General features: G+C 44.3%; 1 protein-coding gene and 1 long non-coding RNA gene across 17 annotated transcripts in view; one reads left to right on the top strand and one right to left on the bottom strand.

The window, feature by feature from the left end:
* Positions 1 to 14,465, top strand: part of AUTS2 (activator of transcription and developmental regulator AUTS2) — a 980,474-nt gene that overhangs the window by 874,274 nt on the left and 91,735 nt on the right. For 14 of the 16 annotated variants that reach the window (XM_090024889.1, XM_090024895.1, XM_090024898.1 and 11 more), the window contains one exon: positions 12,623 to 12,671. In XM_090024889.1, coding sequence (XP_089881015.1) covers positions 12,623 to 12,671 — 49 coding nt within the window. The remainder of the gene's footprint in view (positions 1 to 12,622; positions 12,672 to 14,465) is intronic. The other 2 variants (XM_090024903.1, XM_090024905.1) reach the window with 1 other exon arrangement.
* Positions 1,015 to 8,842, bottom strand: LOC149854121 (uncharacterized). Its single transcript, XR_016438831.1, has 3 exons — positions 8,695 to 8,842; positions 5,479 to 6,146; positions 1,015 to 1,969 (listed from the first exon to the last, which is right to left on the bottom strand). It is a non-coding gene; the product is annotated as an uncharacterized LOC149854121 (long non-coding RNA).

The raw sequence follows: 14,465 nt of genomic DNA on the forward strand, positions 1-14,465 counted from the left end.
TGTTGGGTGTCAGCTGGTCAGCAAATAGGCATTCAGTTATAAATGTATGTAACATGCATTGATTTATCATTTAGTGGGCTGGAAAATGAATGCGACTCCTCATAAGGGGAAGAAAGGAGCCTGTTAAGGGAAGCAGCTAGGATAATGTGGTGGGTACGATAAAGACACCCCATCTCATTTTGTCTTGTTCCCTCCCACAAGCTTCATTCCCAGAATCCCACTTCATTTTACCCCTTCTTGTTGCCTTTCCAGCTCCTTCCAACTCATGGGTGTGCACACATGCACACATTCATGTCTTGTAGTCAAGTTGCGCTTGTTTTGCACGCTCACAAAATGCCATTCAGTGCAAATTACCTAAGTTGCCACTTATTCCTAGGGTGATGAAGCGCCATTCTTGTTGAAGCAGGACCATTTCAGTTGGGACTTCTTCTTGAATGTCCGTAGGCACCACCGTTTTTATGCTCCCCTGATTATGCCTCATGGAGGTGACTACAGCTCAGTGACACTTTTGTATCTGGCGCAGTTTGGGCTCTTATTCACAATGATTATAATCTGACAGTATAGTCGAACTCACATTGGAGAAGCCTCTACTACATTCCCCCATACAGTCTCGGTACCCTAAACCAACAGAGCCTCCTCATGACCACAACTAGAGATTTCTTCTTGTTGGCAAACCACTTTGCAACCTGTAAATTTTGAATTAAAGCTCTCTGTTTTATAGGGCCAGAAATGAGAGGTTTTTGTCTACCACTGAAATGGCATAGACATAACTGCAGTGCAACTTAGCTTGAATCTAATGCTTATTCATCTGTATATCTTACTATAATAGGAAAACTGGGGTACAGAGAAGGGAACGGACTTGCCAAAAGCCACTTGGCACATAAGTGACAGAGCCAAGCATCCCAACTGCTCTGACTCCTCCAGTGCTGCTGGATGATGCCGTCCTCCTAGAAACCTCATACGGTTCTGGTTATAAATTGACCCTATATAAGAACCCACCTTATGTTTTCAAGTTGAGTTTTAGGAAACAAGTGTTTTTTGGAAGACCAGTCAGTAACAACAGACAAAGAGCTTGAACTGCTATTGCCTGTACAAAATTGCATAGGGGAGTCAATAAATCAAGAAAAGGACCCCCAAAGGTGTAAATGCACTTAAAAAATGATAAAATAAAAATAGCGCTGAATAAAATTTGATTTGGTATTTTTCTTGTCTGTGCAAAAGCACTAGGTACAGAAGTTGAGACTAGAGGGGACCCACTTAGAAGTCAACCCTGCATACAAGTCTAGTGTGATTCTTGTGGAGGAAAAGAGGGTAGGTAGACTTATAATGGGAACAGTACAGAAAATGCATGTTTGGGCACCTCTTGCGTCTCCTTTGCAAAGACAAATTCTGGACGATCTGTGGGTAGTGAAGACAGCATTCTGCAGCACAGAGATGCTTGGGTGCTGAGAAGACGAGGGCGAGAGTAGAGAAATGCACATGCATCACTTAAAATAGCCAGAAAAGGGCCCTTAGTCTCTTTCTTGTCTTGTTCCCTTCACATTCAAAAATGTTCATCTCTCTCTCTCTCTCTTTTTTCATCCTTCCTAGGGGCGATGACTGACAGATTAATATATGTCTAGCTACGTGTCTTAGAAATCAAAAGGAAGGTGCTGTCAGAATCGCTTGTCAGAAAATGAGATTAGGCGCACTTGTCATTTGCTGAGGATTGCAGTCTTTCAGAGATAAGGTTGCATTTAATGAGTGTAAAAAGCCTCCTTGTGAAAAAGGGGGTGGTGTAGGGGAGAGAGAATGATTATTTTTCTGGTGTCAGCTGAGTGCTTTATCATATAACTTGATACTGTGGCACCCTGGCAGGCACTGATAATGGCTGCTGGGGCTATTGCACCTCTTCAGTTGCTCTGCAGCTTCAAAAGTGATGACTTGTTACCTGCTTTTAAACTCTTCTTGGATGTTGAAACCCGCTATCCTAAGGGAAAGAAGCAAAAGCATGTACAGTATGTTTTAAAGAAAGACCTGTGAAAACACACAGCATAAAGGAAATGTGCTAAATGTATAGCCACTTTCCCCAGCAAACTATAAAGAATACTCAGTGGGCTTCAGTGAAATATGGAACTTGTCTGACAAGTGAAGGATAACTAATGAGAAACAGAGCTGTGTCCCACTGAAACCAATTGTGTTTTGTTATGGAAAATATTTATCAAGCCTTTTTTTTCATTTGTTGGTTCTCCTAACAGTGCCATAATAACTCCTCTTATGTGCGCTAGATGCCTTCTCTCAGTTATTTAAATTCTGCAGCAGTTTTTATGTTGTCTGTTGGATATTATCACACTGTACATGAATATTTTAGATGGATGTTTCATTCGTCAGCTTAACGGTCATTCTTTTGCCAAGTTAGTGTCTTCATACTGTTTAGGAGCTGGCTAAATGTACAGATTTATGGTCTATAACGTAGTATCTAAAGATGAGGTGGCAGTCAAAGATGGAATTTATCCGATCAGCAAGAGAGAGCTACAGTAGCTGCATATTTTTGCAGTAATACTTCTTTTGGAAGCGTACCTCTTTTATCCAGGAAAGGGAGATTTGGGCCGTATATTCTCTTCATCAAATTAGACGTGATTTTCATTATTTTGCTTGAATGTTAGAAAATGAAAGCAGCGACTCAATTGGTTTCCAGTGCTGATTTCAGCATTTCCTTGACTAAAACTGGTCTGATTAACAGAGAGCAGGTTTACAGCACACAGTGATGGCTGCTTTATTCTGCCTTGCAAATATCTGCTTCCCCTGTCCATGGAAAATATTGTGATAGATATTTTTCCTTTATTAGCTAATTCAGGAGATGGCCTCCGATATTAGTAGACCACTGTATTTGAAATACATCCTCTAGTTTCAGAACTAAATGACAGGTGGAAAATGATAATAGATGGTAGAAAATGGTCAGAGCTCAATTGTTTGAATGGGGCATTTATAGAAGCCTACTCGCATCATAGTGAGCAGGGGAGACTTATTTTCTTCTGTAAGAGGTTACAAATCTAGAAGAGAGATGTCATGTATCTAGAGGTTAAAAAGACACAAGAAAATCTTAAAAGCTGCAGAACCAGGTGGAGTCCTTCATAATGTATTTACTAGGTCATAAATGCAAATCACAGGACAGAATATAGAAGGAAGAGGAACATGTATATATTTCTTGGGAGAGGAGTTATAGCCAGGAAACAGTGATAGTCAGGGATTTTTGTTTTTTAAATTTGGAGGAGAAAGAGAGAGACAGTTCTTGCGTCTACTCCCGTATCAAATAAACGACTGTATTTGGAAGGAAAAATGTCTCCACAAATATAGGACAGTGAAGCTTTCTTTTCCAGACTCTTAAAAGATTGCAAAAGAGAATCTATCCTCCCTCAGGTGTGCAAAATAAAAAAAGCTAAATTTCACCCCTGAAATCAATGGGAACATTCAGCATCTTACAGGATCAGACCCTTACCAAGGAGGAGGAAAAGAGAGCCCTATTGTTCTGCTCAGCCCTACTTTTTAATCTTTGTTTCCATTTGAAACCAAAATCATAAAACTGCCTGCAGAGTGGCTGCCTTGCTGTTCCTATAAATGAGAATTCCAGCTTTTATGCTAATTCAGTTTCAGGTTTCTTTGAACCTGCAGTTTATGGGCCTCTGCTTAAAACTGCAATCTGTTCTGCATAAAAGGAGGATTACAAAGTGGTTTAGTTTTGCAAATGCTGCAGAAAAATAAAATAAAAAAATAAAAAAGTTGCACTGTCATTAATACTCCCCTGCAAAAGTTTTCTGCTTTGTCAAATTAAAACTTTTCTTATATTTACATCTTTTTTTCCTGCAACCCCGTGTAGCAGTTCTGTTTCTTTGTGATTGTTGCTGCCAAGCATATCGTTTTTGTGCACTGTTCTTCCTGTGCCTGCCTCTAGTGTAAAGAGCACGTGCCTCCTTCTACCAGGGCAGGCAAGCACATATCACTTCCATCTGATGCCAAGAGTCCACCTGGTGAGCCAGTAGCTCACCTTGTAGGCTCGAATGCACCCATGGACAGTCAACCTGAATCAGTCCTCCTGGCAAAGTCCAGCCTCTGAACAGTTTTGTTTTATTGACATCTGTAGGCTACTTTTCTATGCCTAAGAAAGCTGTGGCTTTTGTTCATCATAGTATTATCTAGGTCACCAAGGACGACAGGTGTGTCTTTTTTTTTTTCTAATTGTTTTCTTCAGTTCGGGTTCTTCTCTTTGGGACTAAGGGAGTCGCACCAACCAATTAAAGTCAACCGAGGCACACGCATGTGTACATGTGAGCACACACGCATGTGTATGTGTGCACACGCATATGCATATGCACCCCCCCCCCCCAAAAAAAAGCATTTTCTCCTTGGGAAAAATAGACCCTGGATTTCCTATTTACTAAGAGACATAATTAAATACGTTTCCAAAGCAATGCTAAGGATGTTATGGGGTATCCCCATCACACTCGCAACTCAAATGCTATCACACTTTCTGAAAAGGTTAGCAACTTAGTGAAACATAAATGTTTCCAGTCTTCAACAGACTGGAATATCTACTTTTCACATTTCCAGGAAAAAAAACCCACTAAACAACCTCCCAGGTGAGAGAAGGTTTGCCCGGAATGATTTAATAGAGTTAAATTTGCCATCATTTCAAATTCGAAATGTGCCTGTTGCTCTAAGACGGGTTGTTCTTTGTTTCCTGCACTGCTGGGAATCAGCCTTGCCTGTTTTAAAATCCATTCTTGTTTTTATGAAAAGGCCTGAACCTGGAACTGAAACTTAAAATCTCTCAGCATTTTTAAATGGATCAAACAAACTCTTGGGTCATTCTTGATGGCCATGCAGTTCATCAAACTAGCGCTGCTGCAGAAACTGAGAGAGACTGTGGATGGATGCAATAAAATTGGGCAAGGGACAGAAACTTTTAAGAACTTGCCTACACTAAATCCTTAGTCAGTAAAAAGTAAAAGGACTGGTATCAAGTTTTTATAAGACCGTAAATGTGAGCTAAAGTCCACAGAAATCAACAGAGGTTTTCTTCTGCTGAGTTCATAGGGCTAAGTGCCAGTCTTTTCATTCTAAAGTTTAAAAATACATTTAGTAAATGTGTACGGAAAACTGAAGTCTACTAGTTCCTGGCAGGACATGGATAATGAGCACACCAATGAGCACGCCTGTTGTCTCACCAATATGTCTCACATGTGTTAGAGAGAGAAGCAGGTCTATGTCAGGCTTTGTGAATACAGGTCTGACATGCTACCTGTTGGGGAAGCTTAGTGTGGACATGTTGCTTTAACACGTGCTAAATCGGTCAAGTTAAAGCATAATGGGGGGCGGGGGGGGGGGAAGAGAGGCTTTAACCTGATCAACTCTGCAGCGTACTAATTTATAATCCGCCTTGAACACAATACAACTGTCAAGATGTTCATCAAAATGTTAGCTATCACCGTGATACTGTACCTTAAAATCTGAGTCTAGACAAGACCTTTCGTCCACTCTCTCCTCGCATCCTAATCATGCTGAAAAAAACCACAGTTTATAATGCTTTTTATCAGATGAGGATACTTAGCTGCTAAAAAGTGGACTCAGGCCTCCAGCTGGCTTCACTAGATCATGGAAATGTCATTAAACAGTAATGACTTTTGTTCACTGTCCCCCTAGCTGGATTTATCCAAGAAGTTAAATTCTTCGGCATCCAGTTGCTAGTAAAAAGGTCATGTAAAGCATCTCACTGCCAACGCGAGACAGTTCTTTGCAATATGTGCGCATCAAGAGACTCCAAAAGCTGTAAAAATTCGAAGGGCCAAAGTCTGTTCTCAGTTATGCTGTGGAAACCTAGAGTAATCCCACTGAAATCAGGGGAGTAACTTCAACTACCTGCTAGTATAAATCCGACAGAAAGTTGGCCATGAGACTTCAGTCTCCTTGTGACGGTGATTTGTCATTTTTAATAAAGAACATCCCTCCATAACAGACACGTAGTAAGTGCCCTGTAATGTTTACGTACACTGTGTTTATACGAGGCTGTCATTGTGGACACATTGTTATTAGTAATATTATTATTATTGCTGTCACACATTTCCACTTAGTTGTCCCTGCAGAAACCACAGTAGTCTGTGCAGCTGTACCTGAAATATAAATTTGGGAGAAAGGCAGAGAATTAGGCTTAAATAAAAAAAAAAAAAATCTTCTTTAATGGATCACACCGTGGAACCCTCAGGATCTAATGAGTGATATCTGCATAAAATCCTATAATCATATATCAGACGTTATTAGGAAGGTTTCTCCCTAAGTATTTATGAGCACCATTAACTAGTAAGACCTGTCCTCTTTTTCTTTTTCGTAGCCCTTCTTTTCTGCTTCTGCTTTTAATTATCGTGTAGGCTCAGCAACCCAACGGTAGCTTTGTTCATTTAGGCTCAGCTACCCAAGGTACTTGAGACACCTAAATCCACTATTTAGGTGCAAATGATATTCTTAACTCTTCCTCTGCCACCTAACCCCGCAGGCACTTAGATTTTGGCTGGTATGCATTGCACTAACCATAGACACCACTGCCTGACTCAAGCTGAAAGCCCAATGACCCCAAAGCAGGATCTCAAACTAGGCTCGCCTGCCTCTCGTCTGGCTGGAAGGGCCCGGTCGTGTAGGCATGCCCCAGCACACCTACGCCTGATGTGGTAGAAGGCAGCGGGGAGACCAGAGGCGTGCGTGCCCTTTTGTTCATCCCTGTCCAGGTGGTATTTCAGAGACCTGCCCTGTCTGATTTTGAGCAAGGTTTGATCCTGGGTTTCCTGCATCTTAACATGAGTGGACTGATTGCCAGGCATTTAGCATCCTCTGCTTGGATCAGTCTCTGCTTATGGGAAGGGAAGGAAGAGAGAGACAGAGCTGGTGCATGCAAGTCCAGAGGAGGGTGCAGAATCAGAGGGAAGTGCCTTTTGGGGCAGAGAGAAATAAGTGCCCATCCCTACCCGGGTTAGCCCCTTTGGAGTCTGAACTCCAAGGCAGCTCATTTCTGGCTAGTTTAGGCAACTCCCAACTCAGCTGGGTTTGCGTCCTTCCTTAGATGTCGAGGTCTGACCATTAATTTTATGGGGCTGAGGATTCTGTTGGACAAAAGGGCACTTCGGCATGACGCTAATCTAGGCCAAAGCTGAATGTTCCCATGGGCCCTATCCAAGACCACTGAAGTTGATAGGAGCCTTTCCATCGACTGCTACAGGCATTGGATCAGGCCCAGAACATCTTAGGGCTCTACTGAGCCCAACTCTGTGGCCACATCTACACGAGCATGGATGCTTTGTTCCCTGGAGACAAGTAGCAGTGTTAAAAGCAGGACACCTTGTACAGCTGCTAGTTGTCCCCGGGGAACAGTCTCTGGCGCGTGGCAGGTTACCCCAGGTGGGGTAGGGGAGGCTGGGGCCAGCACTGGGTTGGCCCTGGCAGCCTTACCTGGGGCTTCCTGGGGCTGCAGCAACAGCACTCCTGCTGTCTGGAGTCTGGCTGGCCCGCCAGGCTCTGGTTTTGAGCGGCATGTCCTGCCCCTGCATGCACTGCTATAGTTTTATTTTTTGCATGGGTTTTTTGATCCCTAGATATCAACGCCCCCCCCCCCCCCCACACACACACACACACTGCTCCCTTGCAGCGCGAAGAACAGCTGAATGTGCGGGATGTGGTGCTGTGCAGAGGCACATACCGCACCGCCGTGCTCGCCTGGACATGGCCTGTGGTTGCACAAGGCGTGCCAAGGGCCCTTCCCGCTCTCGGGCAGTCTCTCTGCAGGCGCTAGCCATGGCCACTATAGTTCCCTAAGGAGCTGAGTGAGAGGTGCCACCTTGATGCTCCAGACAGCAGAGAATTCATCCATAGCTCCCGGCCCCTGCTTTATCTTGCAAAACGCACCCTAACACACACAAGATTGCTCTGCGTGCTCTTAAGTAACTGGTGAAGTCCACCTTGTTGTTGACCCAGCGCTGGGGGTACACGGCTTCCTCCAGACAGGCGCCCGCCACCATCAGGACTGCTCCTCACCGGCTCGGCTTCGGTTTCAGGAGGCCGGTGCTGGGTCGCTCAATTGCATGGTTCGCGGCGTAGTAATGCTGTTTCTTCATTTTTGCAGCGGTTCTGCTGCCAATATTGGGAGCCTTGCAGAAGCACATGCAGTGTCTAGATGAGTAAATCTGGGGGCCTTTCGATGCTCAGGTGTGGCACTGAAACTAAAATAGTGCGAGCCCGTAGAAAACAAAACAAAACCCCCCAAAAGAAGCACTGTAGGCCCTGATACCGTGTACCACCTGGAGCGGGGCAAACAGAGGGGCACGCACGCCTCTGGTCTCCCCGCTGCCTTCTGCCACATCAGGCGTAGGTGTGCTGGGGCATGCCTACGTGACTGGGCCCTTCCAGCCAGACGAGCCTGCTTCGGGGTCGCTGGGCTTTCGGCTTGTGTCAGGCGGCGGTGTCTCGGGTTAATGCACCGGGACCCTGCTTCAGGGTCAGCCCGAGCCAGGCCGCTGAGCAGCTCTCTCGGGGTAGCGCAGTGCCCGCCCGCCCAGCGCCTCCGGCTCCCTTGCGAAGAAGTCGGGCCCTATTCTTCCCCCTCCGAAAAATAAAAAGAAGCATGGCGCCAAAACACCCCCCTCCCCCCCGCATGTCGTGGAGGGCCACCCTTACCCCCGTGTAGGATAAAATACGGTGGCTACGTGACAGAAAGCCCTTTCTTTGGTGCAGCGGCGGGCTGCCGGCTCTTCGCCCCGTGCGAGGCTGTGCTCCCGCAGGACGCGGAGGGGAGCGGCGAGGATGCGCCCCAGCGCGGCGGGCCGGCCGCGGGGAGAGCCTGCTTCCTGCGGCGCGGGAGCCGCCGGGGAGGGCGCCTGTCGCCCGGCGGGGCGGGGTCGGAGCCCGGCGGGGGCTGCGGGACGCCCCGTCGCCGCCGGCGCGGGCTGGCGGGGCGGGGGCGGGGCCGGCGGGAAGTGCCTGGCGGCGGCGGCAGCCCCGGGCTCGTGCTGCCGGAGCCGCGTCGCCTCCCCATGGAGTTCACGTGAGGCGGGCGCGGGCGCGGGCAGCTGGTGCGGGACCGGCCCCGCGGGGGGGCGGAGTCCGCGGGGCACCGGGAGCAGCCGCCGCCGCCGCCGCCGCCGCCGCACATGGTTTCCTTTGTCCTGCCGCCGCGCTCCCGGCTCGGATTAGCCGCCCGCCGCGGAGCCGGGACGCCCGGCAGGAGCGCGGGGCCGGCCGCGCCCGCAGGTAACCCCCGGGGCGGCTGCAAGGGGAGGGCGAGGATGGGGGGGCGCTTTTTTTTATTTATTTTTTATTTTTTTTGAGTGTTTTTTTGTGGTTCTGGAAGTCTCGTCCCCGCTGGAGCCGTGACCGGGAAGGAGCGGAGACATGGTGGCGTTTGTCTCCTGGAAGGGAAGCCGCTGCCGGGCCCGCGCGGCGCAGGCGGCCGGCCGCGCATTGTCTCCCCGGCGCAGCCCGCTCCCCTCCCTTCGCGGAGGGGCCACCGCCGCCGCCCACAGGACTGGATGCTCGCTTGCTTTTCTTTCCTTTGGTAATCCTCTTCGGTTCGTTTTCTCTTCGTGGTGTTCTCCCGGCGTCGCTAGTCATGGTGAAAGTAGCCCTTGCCTTGATACTGTCCGGTGTTGCTAGTAATGTGAGAGTAGCCCTTGCCTTGATACTGTCCGGTGTTGCTAGTCATGGTGAAAGTATCCCTATTCAGTGTTGCTGGTCATAATGAAAGTATCCTTGCCTTGATACTGTCTAGTGTTGCTAGTCGTGATGAAAGTATCCCCAGCCAGTGTTGCTAGCAATAGTGAAAGTATCCTCGCCTTGATACTATCCGGTGTTGCTAGTCATGATGAAAGTATCCCTATTCAGTGTTGCTGGTCATGATGAAAGTAGCCCTTGCCTTGATACTATCCGGTGTTGCTAGTCATGGTGAAAGTATCCCTATTCAGTGTTGCTGGTCATGATGAAAGTAGCCCTTGCCTTGATACTGTCTAGTGTTGCTAGTCGTGATGAAAGTATCCCCAGCCAGTGTTGCTAGCAGTGGTGAGAGTATCCCTTGTATTGGATTAGGATACGATGGCAAAGATTTTATTTGCTGTTAGTTTGCACTTTGTTAACCTTTTCATGAAGGCTGCAGTGTTAAAAGCGATCAAATCAGCAGTCCAAGTCACATCTTGGTGTTTGAGCTAACGAGGTGATTATTGGTCATTTGTAGGATAGGGAGTGCATTGGCTTTTTGGGTTGGGGGGGGGGCGTTATTGCCTTGGTAGGATTATAATCCACCCCTACAGTGAAAAAAGCAAAGGAAACATGTAGTTTCTAGCAGCCTCCTTCTTCATTAAAAAAAAACCGATTTCTTTTAATTTGTTGCAGAGCAGCTAGTAATCGCATCCCTGATTTGGGTTTAGGTGTCAAGACTGTTCAGGCACATTGTAGTGTGTCATATTATGGCCAGCAAATGTCACCAGCAGACTTCACAGCAGTGTTTCTTAAAGCGTTTTGCAATGGACTGGAAAAAGATTTGTCACCTGAAGTATTTGGGGGGGACGGGGGGGAAGCATCTTTTTGTTAGTTTTCACCATTAGATGAAACATGGTTTTTTTCATTCTTTGAGGGGGCGGAGGCGAGGAGTAGGGGGGCCCAAGAAGTCAACACATGGTTTATTGTTTGGTTTTTTCCTCAAGAGTACTTCATTTTGAAATACTGGAATAAAGGAATTATTGAAACTACAAGCAGTCTTTTCAATGAAAAGTAGTTTAACCTTTTTATTTTATTTTTAAGGAGAATGCTTTGGACAACTGAATTTAAAAAGGTTGCAGTAGAGGATGCCCAGTGTTGAAAAGCTGTTATTTTAATTCAGAGAGCAGGCTGACTGGCAGGGCTGTGAAAGCACCGAGAAACCTCTTAATTTGCTGCCACAATACTGAACTGTTTTTAAAGTTCAGGATTTTCTTGATCTCTTCAATTTGTCCTTTTATGCCCATAATTTCATAATTCAAGGAAAGGCATCATTGAATGATAACCCTATCATAAGATAATAAATCCAGTGTTTGTCACATATTTAATCAGAAAAGTATCCCAGTTCAGCTTTTACATAGTATATACAACACTAATCTGGTAAATTCTGTTTAGAATGATCGGAAAGAACAAGAGTTGTTTTTAATAGAAAAAATAGTTTATATTCTTAACTTAATGGTGAAGAAATGTGTCTTTATGTATATAAATACACTGTTTATGAAGTGGTTTTACCTATAGATAGATACTGATTTGTGTATGATGTATTAAAATACACGGTATTTTTTTTGCCTAGGCACAATTCAAATGAGGTTTTCTGGTTTTAAGAAAATATAGAATTATTTGTTTTCCAAATAAAGGATATTTTTAAAGATTTTTTTTTTTTTTTTTACTGAATCAGAGAAGAACCTGTAGCAGAGGCAAAGAACAGGAGGCTAAATGTTTTGCAGTCTTTCCTATGTGCTTGTTACAATATTTTATTAATACATGTTTCATTTTATACAACTTCAAAAGACTGATTTTTTTTTCCCCCCCAAAAATATGATATCTGAAATATAGTTCAATAGTGAACTGCTTATAGTCATCTTCTGTGAATTCAGATATGGTACAGAGCTGAGCTTTGGGGGTGTATGTGCATTGTGTGTACCCAAACACATGTTCCTACGTGCCTGTACAATAGAGGCATAGATTTGATTTTTCAAATTTTAAGGAATTTAAGTTGCTGGTAAAATGAACATTTACAGGGTTGCTTTTTCCCCTAGCCTGGACATGTAGTCTGTCGCAGAGGTACTGAACAGTTTTAAGTGAAACTTAAATAAGGTTTCAGTGTTAATGACGAAAAAGGGTATGCACCTTACTGACATCCACACCCCTACTAAAGAAAACACAGCAATAAGGATGAATAGATTAAAAACAAAAACCAAAGTGGCTATTAGCATGTGCAGCTTGAGAAAAGGAGAGAGCCTGTTTTTACCAAGGTAAATACAGGGTTTAAATATTCTGTTAGGCCTTAGCAAAGGCTTTGTTTATTAAATAACACAGTATAAAACTTTGCAGAGGCTCCTGCGTAAGTCATGGATGGTCTTCAATGCAAAAAAAAATTAAGCACTCAGAATACTGGGTGTCACATGAAGACTTTTTGAAGAGTCCTGCTAATCTGTGGGTGCATGAAACTGGAACGAATGCTTCAAAGTCACGGTGCCTTTCCTAGATTGCAAAATCTGTCAGAATGAGTCTGATAACCCTAGTACAAAAATACAGTTTATGTGCAGCTAATATTTCAAGTAAGCAATTATTTATTTATTAAACAGACTCTTTCCAAATAAATATCTGCACTGCAGGGCAATGAAGCACAGCCAAATAGCACCACCTTATGGATGTTTCATTTTGTGGCTGCAGCTTTTATCATCTTTCTTGTTTTCTCACCTGTTTTGCTTGTTTATTTTTTTTCTCTAAGATATAGACAAAGATGGGGGGGATGTGCACGCACGTGTGCAAGTGTGCACACACAATATACCTCTGCGCATACTTTGGAAAGTTAACACTTGTATAATGGGTAACTTTTCTATTGGTCTTTCAGGCATCTGATGCCAGCTCTGAAAAACTGTTCAACGCTGTTACAAAAAAAGGTAAGACTGCAATCCACATCACACATGTATTTTCCCTGTGCATTTCTTTTCATGGCAGTTTCAATGGGAGATAAACTGTAACTTGTCCTGTAGAAGTGTTGCAATCAGCTTGTTAGTGCTTTTCATGTTTCTCTTGGTTTCAGACATGTTCTGTATGCTTGGTAATTGCTTTGCTTAAGCAATATAAAATAAAGGCTTTAAATAATGCATTGCCTGCCAGGTCAGAATTAATTTAAATAACAATATTAGGGAATAGTTTATTTTACAAATGGCTTTAATTTAAGCTCATTTAAATAACTGTAACAGTTTTCAAAATGTTTTAACTTGATTGTTACTCATCAGCTACATGATAGACATGGAATTATGAATAGCCAATTTGTACTGCTGATAGTAATAATAACCAGCCAGCGTTTAGTATTCACAGGATAATAGTCATAAACCATGGCTTACTGTGCTGTATGCTTTCTGTAAAGTTAATAAACGATATAGTGGGCCACATTTAAATATGCAGTATTCCATTAATTTCTTCCAAACAGCAATTTAAAGAGAGAGTGGCTAATGATATAAGGGTACATTAAGGGAAAACTTGCCTTAAATCATTGCCAGTAGGCTTCTGTGAGGAGCTTATCTGCAGCAGCATTGATAGAAATAATGTTTCTGAAGGCAGGGTCTTCTTTCACTGGCTGTGCCAAGGTGTATAATTCAAAGTCTTTAAATTACATAAACTCTGTTTGGTCTTTTTACTCCCCACCCTCCACCCGCCCCACTGTGCTACCTGTTTAATGGCAGTGCATGGTAATTGCTTAGTAAAAAGGTATGCTTCCAGCTCAAATTTCACACTATTTTAAGTTAAAATGTCTTTGGAGCACTCCAGCAAGGTTTGAGTAGAAAATACAGGCTTGATTAAATTGGACTCTAAGCCTTTCCTTGTTGTCTTGGTGCATGCTTTGCCTCCTTTTCTGCCACAGGCTCTTTATTTTTGTCCCCCTTGGCCACTTTGGATTTAAAAAAAAAAAAAAAAAAGGCACATTCTGCCACTTCCTGCATCCTTTAATTCTGCAGGGCTGCCGGGGTGCAACTTGGGGCAGTACATGGCCCATTACGTTTGGGATTCCCCCGCTTATGCATCACTGGTTCTGAAATGTCTTGGATGCATATTGAAATGTATCTAGTTTTAATTGTGTGATGTATTGGCATCCTTTTGAAGTCTTGAGTTGTGTGATTTATCCAATTTGGCAACTTGATATTTTGTATTCCATTTAACTGAACTTACAGGGGTTCCCCCCCCGCCCCTTAGGTCGAGACTGGGTCACCCAAAAAAAAAAGAAAAAAAAAAGGAAGGCTTGTGTGTTTCAAGTGACCCAAGGCCCCCAAACTACATGTGACCGCATCTTTATTTTGCTAATTTGCTGTAAAAAGCTTAGGAATGTGAGTAGTCCTTTCTTGGGGCTGAGCCAGGCTAGAACAGAAGCCAATCCCCCGAATCAACATTCCTCAGTGATTGCCTGTAACTAGGGTGAAGGGATCTCTTGAGCTGAAGAATGAAAAGTGATTGATGAAGAGTTAGGCCCCTTTTCCTCTTCCTTTCGTTTTCTTTTTTGAATCAAACACATTTCCCACATTCTTATTTGTGTTTACTTACCAAGTTTGATTTGTGGCATCTATTTGGTTGTGAATAACCATGCTTGACAGGGAGCCTATTCTTCGGAGGTACTTTCCTTTGGTGATTTAGTTCCCTTGAAAGGATTAGGGTTTCTTTGTGTAGCCTAAAATCAACATAGGCTTTTCTAAGCT

Source organism: Crocodylus siamensis, chromosome 13 (assembly GCF_052110815.1).
Source record: "Crocodylus siamensis isolate JL-2025a chromosome 13, ASM5211081v1, whole genome shotgun sequence".
Classification (NCBI taxonomy): domain Eukaryota; kingdom Metazoa; phylum Chordata; order Crocodylia; family Crocodylidae; genus Crocodylus; species Crocodylus siamensis.